This window comes from Dromaius novaehollandiae, chromosome 33 (assembly GCF_036370855.1).
Source record: "Dromaius novaehollandiae isolate bDroNov1 chromosome 33, bDroNov1.hap1, whole genome shotgun sequence".
NCBI classification, from domain to species: domain Eukaryota; kingdom Metazoa; phylum Chordata; class Aves; order Casuariiformes; family Dromaiidae; genus Dromaius; species Dromaius novaehollandiae.
Genome location: NC_088127.1, coordinates 275,196 through 288,840, shown reverse-complemented (window position 1 = coordinate 288,840; position 13,645 = coordinate 275,196). Strand labels below are relative to the sequence as shown.

The 13,645-nt window shown below is 59.4% G+C and overlaps 1 protein-coding gene across 20 annotated transcripts in view; it reads left to right on the top strand.

The window, feature by feature from the left end:
• Window positions 1–13,309, top strand: part of BRD4 (bromodomain containing 4) — a 71,072-nt gene extending 57,763 nt beyond the window's left edge. For 15 of the 20 annotated variants that reach the window (XM_064499234.1, XM_064499235.1, XM_064499242.1 and 12 more), the window contains 10 exons: window positions 350–460; window positions 5,503–5,555; window positions 5,642–6,032; window positions 6,125–6,664; window positions 7,428–7,540; window positions 7,710–7,869; window positions 7,959–8,110; window positions 9,196–9,407; window positions 10,596–10,872; window positions 11,649–13,309. In XM_064499234.1, coding sequence (XP_064355304.1) covers window positions 350–460; window positions 5,503–5,555; window positions 5,642–6,032; window positions 6,125–6,664; window positions 7,428–7,540; window positions 7,710–7,869; window positions 7,959–8,110; window positions 9,196–9,407; window positions 10,596–10,872; window positions 11,649–11,717 — 2,078 coding nt within the window. In that variant the 3' untranslated portion in view covers window positions 11,718–13,309. Of the gene's footprint in view, window positions 1–349; window positions 461–5,502; window positions 5,556–5,641; window positions 6,033–6,124; window positions 6,665–7,427; window positions 7,541–7,709; window positions 7,870–7,958; window positions 8,111–9,195; window positions 9,408–10,595; window positions 10,873–11,648 lie in introns of those variants that run through there. The other 5 variants (XM_064499229.1, XM_064499228.1, XM_064499230.1 and 2 more) reach the window with 5 other exon arrangements.
• Window positions 13,310–13,645: the final 336 nt, after the last annotated feature.

The following is a 13,645-nucleotide window of genomic DNA, read 5'->3' as shown; positions in this document are numbered from 1 at the left end:
AATTTTGCAAGTTTTTATGCTTATACACCTTGAGCAAAACATCCCGATTTCATTTTAGTTCAGCAAGTCCTAAAAGGGTGTGACGTTGCTAGCGGCTTGAGCAGCTCTCGGGCTGTAGCTGTTTTTATGCTAGTTTAGATGTAGATTATTAAAAAAAAGGCAGTTTCTACACTTTCGCTGCCCCAAACGCCTACGGGCACACTTCAGCGAGCGCCGCAACCGCGCAGCCCCCAGTGCTGGAGCCGCTCTTGGAGGCGGGGTTGGTAGGGGAGGGCCACGGAGCACGAGACGAGACGCCAGCTCGTTTTTTGGTGTCCGTTGACGCTGTTGTACCGTTCTCTTGTTGCAGCAGAGAAAGTGGACGTAATTGCTGGTTCCTCTAAGATGAAGGGGTTCTCCTCCTCAGAGTCTGAGAGCACCAGCGAGTCCAGCTCCTCCGACAGCGAAGATTCAGAAACAGGTTAGATGCGGCTTATTTAAAGACTCAATCCTTTACCTGTTTTCTGTATAAATAAATATGTTTTCATTACCGGCTTGGTCTTTAATTTTTTTTTGTCTTTGTAATTCAAACCACGCACCCAGCATAGCTGCTGCGCGTTGGCCCCGTTTGGGCCCTCCGCATGCAACTTGGCGGTAGCGGTGTTGTCTCTGGCATTTCGTGGGCACTACGAGAGATTTTTTTTGTTCCTAAGCTTTCCTTTTCTTAAGTTGGGCGCGGGAGCCAAACTCCGGCACGTGCCAAGGTATCTCTTTGTCTGCCGAATGACCTAGATCTGTATTTTTAGCAAGCTGCTGTGTTTTCCTCGTAGGAGGTCTCACCGGGAACCACCGGAGCAGCGTGGTGGGGAAAGGCCGAGATGTGCGTTTGTGTATAACGGCAGGTTTTTTACGGCATCAGGCAGGAATCTCTTGGAAGAAGTAGGATAACCATCCGGGGCAGTGTCTGCTCCGCTTAGCCGCTCAGTTTTCACAAGTACCGACCTCAGCCTTGCGTGATTTTCGATGTCTACCCTCCCGTTCTCGTGAAGCCTCGCTCTTGCCTTTAAAACCGCCCGCCGGCGTTCCCGTGCAGCCAACTAAAGCTATTTTCTCCTCTAGCTGCTAACTAAGCCAGGACGCGGGAAGTTAAACCGGGCTCTGTAAGTCGGCGATGACAAAACGCCGGCGCCTCGGCTTGGTTTAACGGGAGACGTTAATGTCAGCAAGTGATGCCGCTTGCTCTCTCCTAGCCAGATTCGGGTCCGTGGTGCAAACAGCACCAGGAACGAGCAGCGACGTGCTGGTAAGGTTTGGGCGTTCGGGTGTAGAGCTCGAGGCTTGCGGGCTTTCGGTAGGCGCAGGGGATAAAAAACCCACGCGCACTGAAGGCTTGCAAATCTGCAGCTCAGAAACCCAGCAGGGCCTGCGAGTCGTCAAAATGGCAGCGCTTCCAATAAACGCTCCCGTTTTTACGGACGCGTTTGCCTGGGATTGCTCCGCGGCGTGCCGTCTTGTAACGCACCGTACGGAGGCCGCATGCTTTTGCCTGCTTTAATGTGTTTTTACTAGAAAGCTGCTTTTTTTAAGGAACTCGGGTTTGATGTATCAGTTAGGGGCAGCTGGCTTATTTTCTACTTTCCTGGTTTAATCTGTCAAAGAGCCGATGCGGATTTGGACCTCCCAAAGCTTCAGCAGAAACTTTTATTCCAGAAAAACCGCCTGTTCTCTGCTCTTTCTCTCTCCTTGCTTCTTTGCGGGCACATGTGGATTTTGGGAAGGGGCACGCCGTCCCTCTGAGCCCCTAAGAGCTGCTGGAAGCCCATGGCATAGCGACCGTCCCGGTTAGCCTGACGCGCTTTTACTCCCCATTAGTGGATCTCGGTTAAAGAAAAAAGCAAGCAAGGCCGTTAATGCTAACATGCAGAAGCAAAATTAGATGCATGGATGTTATAAAATCATAAATTAGGAACCAAAATTGCATTTCGAAGGCAGTTTTCCCATTTATTCTCTCCGCGAAACCGCAGGCCAGTTCGTCGCTCCCATTGCTTTCTTGCAGCGATCTCGGGATTTTCTTCTGCTTGCTTTAATACGCGCAGCGTCTCTAACCGTTCAGCCAGTGATCGGACGTGTTACTGCTTTTGAGTCGCTGGCACAGGTTCTTCTCCCAAAAATCTGCAGCGGTGACGCTCTGGCAATAGCACGGATGCTTGGCTGGAAAAGCCGGGAGGCCGAATTCCTGGGAGGTCGGGAAAAGCGGCTGCGGTTTTCAGCGCGGGCGGCAGTTAATACCTCCCGCTCGGACGTAGCGAGCTTGCAAACTCCACCCCGGCCTAGCGGCGGGTTTTCCTTCGGCCGGCTTTTCCCGCTTTGAATCATTTCCCAAGAATTCCTGAAAAACGAGAAATCATGTGGCTGTGAGGACGATTGCAAGCGCCCAAACCTGAGCTGCACTTGATGGGGGGTGGGTTTCGCAGCTCCCCAATTTTGCTTTCCTTCCAAAATTGCTCTGTAGAGAGAGTTTTTGAGCTTTGTACCTGTGGAAAAAACTAACTTGGGTTTTTTCTTCCCCGACGTAAGCGCCTGGGGCGGCTGAGCCGCTCCTTGGAGTCGTTTCCCCGGCGAAGTGTCATTTGGACAGGATGAGGGCAGGGATTTTCGCTCTTTTTTGGGGGGTTTCTGGGGGGTCTGCAGCTTTTCCACAATTTTCAGGGTCTTCGCGGGGCTCTGCAACATTCCCGCGATTTTGGGGGTCTTTGCGGGGCTCTGCAGCTTTCTCATGATTTTGGGAGTCTTTGTTGGGCTCTGCAACATTCCCATGATTTTGGGGGTCTTCCCAGGTCTCTGCAACATTCCCGTGATTTTGGGGGGTCTTTGCAGGGCTCTGCAACATTCCCGCGATTTTGGGGGTCTTTGCGGGGCTCTGCAACATTCCCGCAATTTTGGGGGTCTTCCCAGGTCTCTGCAACATTCCTGTGATTTTGGGGGTCTTCGCAACAGTTCGGGTGTTGCCAAGATATCGCGCAGCCGCGATTTTTAGCGAATAGGCGTAGGGCAGAGGACGCTGTTTTGAGGAGCGCAGAAAGGAGGTGGGATTGGTTAAAAAAAAAAAAGAAAAAAAAAACAGCCGTTTGCTAAAAAAAACCACATCAAGTCTCTCATCTTTTAAGTCTTTTTAAGTCCCTTTTTTAAGTCTCTCATCGTTAAAATACCCTCCCCGACTTGGCCGTCGCTCCTGCCGCGTTTTTTTTCCCCGGGGACGCGGGATGCTGGTGGCTTTTACGGGAATGCATAACTGCATGGGTTTATTTTCTTTTTTTTTTAAGCAAACTCGTCCTTATGGCTCTCTCGCACGCCCGAGCGTGGACGCTGGAACGAATTTTGCCAAGGAACGGGCTGTTTTCTGCCCGTTTTTTTTAATTCCCCTTTCAGTTAGTGGTCACTCTGCCGCGCGGCATCGCTTTGTGCAAAGCTAATCGGGTTTTTTTTTGCATTTCACCTATGCTCCTTTTTTCTTTTTTCCTTTAACAGCCCTGTAGCCGCCGTCTGCCTTTTGCAAAACCGCCTGAGGAATTGTAATTTTTACGTTTTTCTTTCCAAAGAGCAAAAACGAAATGTTTGGCTCGCCGCGGAAAAACGCGCCTTTTGTATAATCCCAGAGTCGTAGTTTTAAGCAATAATTTAAAGCGGAGATTTGCCGCTAGGTAACACCCTCGTGTCCATCTGCTCTTCCAGTGTGGGAGGGAATAAGGATATTTAGGGCGAAAAGCGGGAGAAAATGCCGTAGAGGCTTTTTTGCTTCCCCGTGGCTTTGAGACGCTTTGCAGTGGCCGAGCGGAGAAAGCGGCCGCCAGCGGCTCCCAGGAAGCTTTTCCCAAGGTGCTAGCCGGGACCAGAGCCCCTTTTCTCCTCTTTCCCCCCCAAACACTGCAATTTCCTCTTTTTTTTCCCCCCGGGGACGCTTTTAAAAGCCTGAATTGGCGCTTGCATTTGTGCTAAGCCAGAGGTGCCCGGTTATCCCGACCCCACTCTTTGCAAAGGCCACTTTTCCCAAAGGTGCTTTTTTATTTTCCCCCTTTTCTTTCCCAACCCGTCTCGCTTTTCCCCGCGTTGCCGTTCCCCGCTGTCGGACCCAGCAACGAGGGGGGGCAAAACCGCTTTGCCGACCGCCTGATTTCTCCAGCCGTGCTCGAGTCTCGCCAGGGGCCTTTTCCCACCGGAATCAAATAGTTTTTCCGCTTGCAAGCAAATATTTGCAGGCAGATTCACTGCAATGGTTCGTGCAGCAGCCGGCAGCCCGAGCCGCGATTCTCTCCTTTCCAACCCCGTTTTTCCCTCTTCCCCCCAGGGAAACGTTGGCTTTCCTTCACTTTTATCAGCTGTAAAAAGTCGCCTTTGGCTAGTAAAAGCCATCGCAAGCCCCGGGAGGGAAAAAACGCCGTTAAAATCTCGCTTTTATTACCGTTCTGCTTTGGGGGATTTTTTTTCCTACCCGAGCCTCATCCAAACTCCCGCCCTGACCCGGCGGGACCTCGCGGCTTTACTTTGGCTCTGCAGCCGGGAGCCGCTATTTCAAGCATTTCTCCCACGACTCGCGGCTCCAAACTCCCGTTTTTTTTTTTAATTTTATTTGTAGCTTTGCACAGCTCGTGCAGAGCCCGCGCAAACCCCGGAGATGGGGCCGTTTCCCCTCATTAGAAAGACCGGGCAGGTGAAGGGTAGCAGAGCCGCGACGTCTGTATAATTCAGGGGGGAAATTTAGGAGGAATCATTTTGAGGCTGGCGGAGCCGCAGGGTTTCTCTGCGGGAGGTTCCCGCTCGTGGTCAGCTTTGGGTGCAACGCGGTAGAGCAGAAAAAACCAGCAACGCTTCCAGCAAACGATTTAATTGCAGTTAGGCCGGGCTTCGCGGTGCAGCGGCTCTCGCAGACTCCGCCGTCCGCGGGAATATCCCCTTTCCCAGCCGGAGCAACGCGAGCGGCTCAGCCGAGGCCGCTTCGCAGGCGCGTTTCGCCGCCCGGCTCGGACGAAGGGGTTTTGCCGCGGAGGAATTTGGCTGCTGAGGGGGGCCCCGGCCGTGGGACGGGGCAGTTTAGACGCTCTGCCGCTCCTTGGCAGCGGAGAGCCTGGGAACTTGCCGGGCGGACCCAAACTTAGCCGTCGCGCTGCTCGGGCCTTAAAAATAATCTTGGCGGCGAAGGGGAGCTGGCGCGAGACGCGGAGCTTCGGGCTGGGGAGGAGCCGCACGTTTTTTTTCCTTCCTTTTATTTTTTTTTTAGCATCGGGCGTCCTTGCCAAGGCCCTCGCGCTCCTTATCGCTCCGAGCCGGCCCGCAATGGCTTTTTAAAGGCCGTTTTAAGTGCACCGCGGGCCGCTCGGAGGATGGCGGGAGCGAACGGCAGCCCGGCTCTCGGCCACGCGCCGAGTCCCGCTCTCGCCCGCGACGCCGGCCCGGGCGAGGCGCGAAAGCGGCTTCGTTTCCGCCGGCGGCCACTAACGTTTGCTCTGTCGCCTCTTGTCTTTGCAGAGCTGGCGCCGAAAGCGAAGAAGAAAGGGCATTCGGGGCGAGAGCCGAAAAAGGTAGGAAGCGGGGCGGGCGTCCCCGAGCCGTGCCGCCGGCCGCCACGCCGCCGCGGCGCTAACGGGCGCCGTCTGCTCTTCCTCAGCATCACCATCACCACCATCAGCAGGTGCAGCAGCAGCAGCCGCCGGCGGCGGTGCCGCAACAGCCGCCGCAACAGCCGCCGCAACAGCCGCCGCCGCAAGCGCCGCAGCTGCAAGCGCAGCAGCTGCAGCCCCAGCCGCCGGCGCCGCCCGTGCCGCCGCAGGCAGCGCCGCCGCCGCCGCTCAAGTCCTCGCCGCCGCCGCCGCCTTTCGTGCCCGCCCAAGTGCCGGTGCTGGAGCACCCGCTGCCGGGCACCATGTTCGACGCCATGACGCATTTCGCCCAGCCCATCCTGCACCTGCCCCAGCCGGAGCTGCCGCCCCACCTGCCCCCGGCGCCCGAGCACAGCACTCCTCCGCACCTCAACCAACACGCCGTGGTCTCGCCGCCAGGTGAGCGCCCGCGCCGCGGGGCGAGGAGGAGGAGGAGGAGGGTGCCGCTGGGTCGCCCGCGGTGCCAGCCTCTCCTTCGCCTCTCTCGGCAGCTTTGCACAACGCCCTGCCGCAGCAGCCCTCGAGGCCCAGCAACCGAGCCGCCGCGCTGCCCCCGAAGCCGCCGCGCCCGCCGGCCGTCTCGCCCGCCCTGAGCCAGCAGCCCCTGCTCCCTCAGCCGCCCCTGCCCCAGCCGCCCCAGGTGCTGCTGGAGGACGAGGACCCGCCGGCGCCCCACCACAGCCTGCCTCTGAGCGCCAGCCAGATGCAGCTCTACCTGCAGCAGCTGCAGAAAGTGCAGCCGCAGACTCCGCTTCTCCCTTCAGTGAAGGTCCAGTCGCAGCCGCCGGCGCCCCTGCAGCCGCCGGCGCATCCCGCCGTGCCCCAGCTGCAGCACCCGCCCCAGCAGCGGCCCATGCACATGCAGCCCCTGCCCTTCCCTCCCCACCTGCCCCAGCCGCAGCCCCCGCCGCAGCAGCACCCGCCCCCGCCGCAGCCCCAGCCGCAGCCCCCGCCGCAGCCGGCGAAGCCCCAGCAAGTCATCCAGCACCACCCGTCGCCCCGGCACCATAAGCCCGATCCCTACTCGACCGGTGAGCGGTGCATTGGGGCTCGGCGGTAGAGTCTGACCGGTTTAAGCGACGGATAACAGGGGTACGGGATGGGTCGGGCTGCCGCGCGGGTGGGTGTCCCCCCCTTTTCCCCAAAACCCCGTCCCCCCACCCCATGCACACACACGCCTCGGCGGCGGAGCCCGGCTGCGGAGCGGAGGCCGGGCCCGGAGCGAGGCCGCCGCGGCCGCCGGCTTCCCGGAGGAGCTGGAGCCGGGCCGAGTGGCGCTCGCGCTGCTCCCGCGGCGCCGAAACGCTTCGGCCGGACGGTTTTGCGCCGCGGTGCCGCCACGGAGCACGGAGCGGCTCGCGAGGCCGCCGGCGGTCGTCGAAGGAGCCGGACGAGCCGCGTCGCCTCCGCCGGCTTGAAGGACACGGACTCGGACGCGCCGATGGCCGGGGAAGGGTGGGGAGGGGGGGGATATCGTCGGATGCGGTCGGATGCTCTCCGAGCCGGCCGCCCGCTCGGCTCCTCTCTCACCCCGTCGCCGGTGAAAGGATCCCGCCGGCCAGGGGGGCGAGGAGGGGCCGGGCCCGCCGGCGTCGCCCGCTCGCCCGCAGGGGCCTCGCCGGGCGAAGCCGGGGTGGGGAACCCGCCGCGCCGGAGCGTTTCGCGCGGCGGCCGGCGCGCCGAGCCGAGCCGGGCCGGGCCGGGCCGTGCGCGCGCGCCGGGGGGGCGCCGGTTGGCGAGCCGGGTGCCGCCGCCGCCGCCGCTGCTGGACTGACTGGTGCCGAACTGTTGCAGGTCACTTGAGGGAAGCCCCTTCCCCTCTCATGATGCATTCCCCACAGATGCCGCCGTTCCAGGGCTTGGTCCACCAGTCGCCACCCCAGCCAAGCATCCAGCCCAAAAAACAGGTAACGGCGGGGCGGAGCCCCGAGGCGGCGGCGGTGGCGGCGGCGGACGCCCGGAGCGGGCGCTGGGCCACGGTTTGCTTCCCCCTGCGCCCCGGGGTGGCGGCGGGGCGGGAGGGGAGCGCGTCGCCCCGCCGAGCGGCCCCCCGGGGTGACGGTGCTGCCGTGGCAGGAGATGAGGGCCGCCTCTGTCGCGCAGTCGCAGCCGCTGGCGGCCAAGGAGGAGAAGATGCACTCGCCCGCCGTCCGCACCGAGGCCTTCAGCCCGCCGCTGCGGCCGGAGCCGCCGAAACACCCCGAGGGCGTCAAGGCGCCGGCGCACGGCCAGCCGCGTGAGTCCCCCGGCGCCGCGGCCGGCGGCGGTCCCCCCCGCGGCCTCCCGTCCCCGCCACCCGCTCACCGCCGCCCTTTGCCGTTGCAGGAGCCGAGATGAAGCCGCTGGAGGGCGGGCGGCCCGTCATTAGGCCCCCCGAGCAGACGCCGCCGCCGGCGGCACCCCCGCCACCCCCGCCCGGCGGGCCGGACAAGGACAGGCAAAAACAAGAGCCCAAAACACCCGTCGCCCCCAAAAAGGTGAGGCCCTGGCCTGCTTTGCCCTGGGTGGGGACAAGGGGATGGGTTGGGAGAGAGCGGAGGGCCAGTCCCGCTGCTCAGAAGGGCTGTGCCGGTCACCTCCAGCTCCTTCCACAGCTGTCTCTAGGCCTGGAGGCACCTCCAGGCCCTTTTGCAGCCTTCTCTAGTCCTGGAGGCATCTCCAGCCCCTTTTGGAGCCGTCCCCAGGCCTGGAGGCATCTCGAGGCCCTTTTGGAGCCGTTTCCAGGCCTGGAGGCATCTCCAGCCCCTTTTGCATCCATCTCTAGGGCTGGAGGCATCTCTAGCCCCTTTTGGAGCCGTCCCGAGGCCTGGAGGCATCTCCAGCCCCTTCCGTAGCTGTCTCTAGCCCCGGAGACATCTCTAGCCCTTTTTACATTCATCCCCAGTCCTGGAGGCATCTCCAGTCCTTTTTGCAGCCATGCCCAGCCCTGGAGACATCTCCAGCTCCTTCCACAGCTATTTCCAGCTCTAGTGAAATCTCTAGCTCCTTCCAAAGCCATCTCTAGTCCTGGAGACGTCTCCAGTCTCTTTTGGAGCCATCCCCAGTCCTGGAGACATCTCCAGCCCCTTCCACAGCCTTCCCAAGTCCTGGAGACATCTCCAGCCCCTTCCACAGCCATCCCCAGTCCTGGAGACATCTCTGGCCCTTTCCACATTGATCCCCAGCCCTGGAAACATCTCCAGCCCCTTCCACAGCCATCCCTAGGCCTGGAGACATCCCCAGCCCTGGAGGTATGTCTAGCCCCTTCCACATTCATCCCTAGCCCTGGAGACATCTCCAGCCACTTCTGCACCCGTCTCCAGCCCCACAGACACTTCCAGCCCTTCCCATAGCCATCTCCAGCCCCAAGCAGTTTTCAGCTCATCCCACAGCCACTTCCAGCTCCACGGCCACATCCAGCCCCACCACCACTTGCAGCCCTATGGCCTCCTGCCGTCACCACCAGCGTGCCATGCTGCCAAGGGCTCTGCTCCGGCGAGGACCCGGCTCACCTTTCCAGCCCCTCTTCTCCCGTGGCACTGGGGCAGGAAGCACCCTAAAAACGCCTCCCTCTGCTCCGCAGGACCTGAAGATTAAAAACATGGGCTCATGGGCGAGCTTGGTGCAGAAGCACCCCACCACGCCGTCCTCCACGGCCAAGTCCTCCAGCGACAGCTTCGAGCAGTTCAAGCGGGCGGCGCGGGAGAAGGAGGAGCGCGAGAAGGCTCTGAAAGCCCAGGCGGAGCAGGTGGAGAGGGAGAAGGAGCGTCTGCGGCGGGAGCAGGAGAGGATGAGGTGAGAGCGCCCAGCCTTTCGGGGCGTCCCCCTCGGCTCTTCGGTGCTACGCCAACCTTTGGGTGCTACCTAAGTCTTTGGGGTGCTACCCAAGTCTTTGGGGTGCTACACCAATTTTTGGGTGCTACTCAAGTCTTTGAGATGCTACACAAACCTTTGGGATGCTACTCAAGTCTTTGGGGTGCTACACAGACCTTTGGGATGCTACACAAACCTTTGGGATGCTACTCAAGTCTTTAGGGTGCTACACAGACCTTTGGGGTGCTACACAAATTTTTGGGTGCTACTCAAGTCTTTGAGGTGCTACACGGACCTTTGGGGTTCTACACAGATTTTTGGGTGCTACTCAAATCTTTGAGGTGCTACACAGACCTTTGGGTGCTACTCAAGTCTCTGGGGTGCTACACAAATTTTTGGGTGCTGCTCAAGTCTTTGAGGCGCTACACAAACTTTTGGGGTGCTACCTCAGTCTCACGAGGCTCGGGGAGGTGCGCTCTGCCCGCGAGCCCTTCCCTCCGTCCCCGGTGAGCCCACCATCACTTTTGCGCCCTGCAGCGCTCTCAAAACACGGCTTGCGGATGCCGTTTTGGGGAGAGAAAGAGGAATTTTTTCCTGCAAGAAGCCCAAAGCCCCCCCTGGGCTGCTCAGGGTGATGGTGGGACCTGGCGAGGGGTAACGAATTGGGTGCCGCCAGGTCGGGTGCAGCCAGATTCAGTGCATCAAAGTTGGGTGCAGCCAGATTTGGTGCCTCCAGGTTGGGTGCAGCCAAGTTGGGTGCAGCGAGATTCGGTGCAGCCAAGTCAGGTGTAGCCAAGTCGGGTGCAGCCAAGTCGGGTGCAGCCAGATTGGGTGCATCCAAGTCGTGTGCAGCCAGATTTGCTGCCACCAGGTTGGGTGCAGCCAAATTGGGTGTAGCCAAGTCAGGTGCAGCCAGATCAGGTGCCGCCAGGCTGGGTGCAGCCAAGTCGGGTGCAGCCAAGTCGGGTGCAGCCAGATCAGGTGCAGCCAGATCAGGTGCAGCCACGTCGAGTGCAGCCAAGTTGGGTGCAGCCAGACTAGGTGCAGCCTAGTCGGGTGCAGCCAAGTCAGGTGCTGTCAGATCAGGCGCAGCCGTGCCAGGCGCAGCCATGCCAGGCGCGCCCGGCCGCCCCGCGCGTCCCCCGCTGACGCCCGCCGTGCCTTTGGCAGGAGCCGCGACGACGACGACGCCATGGAGCAGGCTCGCCGGGTGCACGAAGAAGTCCGGCGGCGCCAGGAGCAGCAGCAGCAGCAACAGCAACAGCAACAGCAGCAGCAGCAGCAGCAGCCGCCGCCTCCGCCGCAGCCGCAGCAGCAGCAGCCGGTGGCGGCGGCCGCCTCGGCGCCCCAGGCGCAGAGCTCGCAGGCGCAGCCCTCGCAGTCCATGCTGGATCAGCAGAGGGAGATGGCCCGGAAGCGGGAGCAGGAGCGGCGGCGCAGGGAGGCGGTGAGTGCGGCCCCGCGGGCGCCGACGAGTCCTGGTGCGACCCCAGAGAACCCCTTCTAATCCCCAAGTAACACCTTTTAACCCCCAAAGAACCTCTTTAACCCCCAAAGAAGCCCTTCTAATCCCCAAGTAACACATTTTAACCCCCAAAGAACCTCTTTAACCCCCAAAGAACCCCTTGTAACCCCCAAAGAACCCCTTTTAACCCCTGAAGAACCCTTCTACCCCCCAAAGAACCCTTCTAACCCCCAAAGAACCCCTTGTAACCCCAAAGAACCCTTTTTAACCCCCAAAGAACCCCTTTTAACCCTCAAATAACCCCTTCTAGCCCCCAAAGAACCCCTTCTAACTCCCAAATAACTCTTCTAACCTGCAAAGAACCCTAACTCCCAAATAACCCTTTTTAACCCCCAAAGAATCTCTTTTAACCCCCCAAAGAACCCCTTCTAACTCCCAAATAACGTCTTCTAACCCCCAAAGAACCCCTTTTACCCCCAAAGAACCCCTTCTAACCCCTAAAGAGCACTTCTAACCGCAAAGAATCTCTTCTGACTCCCAAAGAACCTCTTCTAACCCCCAAAGAACCCTTCTAACCCCCAAAGAACCCCTTTTAACCCCAAAAGAACCTCTTTTAACCCCCAAATAACCCCTTCTAACCCCAAAAGAACCTCTTTTAACCCCCAAATAACCCCTTCTAACCCCCAAAGAACCCCTTTTAACCCCCAAATAACCCTTCTAGCCCCTGAATAACCCCTTTTTTCCTTTGTTTTCCCCAGATGGCAGCAACCATCGACATGAATTTCCAGAGCGACCTGTTGGCAATATTCGAAGAGAACCTTTTCTAAAGAGCCGCCTGGGGTTTCGCCTCCTGCCTCTCGCCGAGCTGCCCCCCCCGCCCCCCTCCCGAAACCCGGCGAAAAGAAAGAAAAACGCCCCCCTTCCCCCCCAAAAATCCCGGGAACTCTCCGGAGAGAGAGCGCGTGTGCCGGCCGGGAGGCGAGCGGTGCCGGCGAGGGCCCCTCCCCAGCCTTCCTCCCCCTCCTCCTCCTCCTCTATGCCAAACGTATTCACGGTATATCCGGGCCTTTGCGTTCTGCCCGCTTGGTTTTTTTTTTTTTTTATTATTATTATTATTATTATTTTCGGTCGGTTTTAACCCCCCCACACAAAAAAAATCCCCCCCCCTCAACCGAGGGCCTCGGCTGGGGGAAGGGAGCCGCGGCGCCGCATCCCGCTCGGCGCCCGCAGCCTCCTGGCCAGCCCAGGAGATTCCCCCGATCCTTTTTTCCCTGGTTTTTCCGGGATATATATATATATATATATATATATTCCCCCCCCCAAAAAAAACAACCAACCCGCAACCCCATTCCCGGGCTTTCCCCGCCGCCGGGGGGGGGGTTTCCGCCTCCCCCCATCTCCCCGCCGGCAGCATCTCCGCCAGCGTCCGCTCGTGCAAAAGGGAAGAGCCCCCCCCTCGGGGGGGGGGGGGGGGAGACGTTGCAGCCGAAATCTTTTATTTTTTACTGTTTCCCCCCTTTTTTTCCCCAGTTTCGGTGCCGCGGTCCGGCGGTCAGAGCTAGTTCTCCCAACCAAAGTCAGTCCAGGGCAGGGGGGGGGGGCGGTTCGGGGCACGGGGGGGGGACACACGGTTTCGCTTTATTTCCTTCCTCCTGCGGGAAAAAAACGGCCGCCGCTCTCCCCCCCCCCCCGGGGGCTGTTTTACATCCTCGTCGCGGCTGGAGGGGGGGGGAAACACCCCCCAAAACCCCCCCACCGGCGGCGGAGTCGCCGCCCGGCCGCTCGTGTTTGCCTGTGGCTGTATTGTATAGTGAATATAGTTGGCATATATTTGTTTGAGGTTATTAATTCCTTTGTTTTTTCCTGTTTTTTCTTCCTTTTCTTTTTTCCGGGGGGGGTCGGGGAGGGGGGGCACGAGCCCACCCGGCTCGTGGCGTAAAAACACTTTGCTTCTCTTTTCTTTCCGCTCCCCACGGGGGTTTTTTTTTTTTTTTTTAGCCTCTTTGCAAACCGCCGCGTCGTGCCGGGTGGTTTTTTTTTTTTTAAATAACGTCTCAACCGCAAAAAAAAAAAAAAAAAAAAGTTGTTTTTATACTGGGAACGGATCCAGGATTGCGGCGGTGGGGGGGACACAAAACGCGGGAGCCGGCCCCCCCCCCCCGGCCACCCCGTTTCCCCCTCGGATTTTCTTTCCCGGCCCCGTTCGGACGTGATGGTGCCATAAATCCCCACTCTACAGCGCGATCCCGGCGCGCCGGCAGCGGGCGAGCTCCGGAGTTTAAACGGATCGGGGTTGTTTTCGGGGGCGGGGGGGGTCGTTTTTTTTGGGTTTTTTTTTTTGTTTTTTTCCTTTAATATACAGTGAATATGCATTTTGGTCTGTACTGATCATGGAATAAACGCATCTCTTTTTTTTTAACGCCGCTGTCGCACGCCGCTTTTCTTCGCAGCCGGGAATCTCTTCCCCGGATCATTTCGGAGCGTTTTCAATCCCATTTTTGGGGGAAAAAGAAGCAGGTTTGGGGGTTTTCTAATTCCCGCACAGCAAGCAGGAATTTCGGCATCATTTGAGGCTCCGGAGCCGGGAAAACCGCCCCCCCCTCGCCCGGGATGCTCCCGGTGTTCCCGTATCCGTCATGGCTTTACGGGACGCCGAGACCGTTTCCGGGTCCAGCTTTTCCCGGCTCCATCCTTAAAATCCTTGCGGAGCTTTCCCGAATCCCGGAAAGCAGCACGTGCCGAAACATGAGGTTTT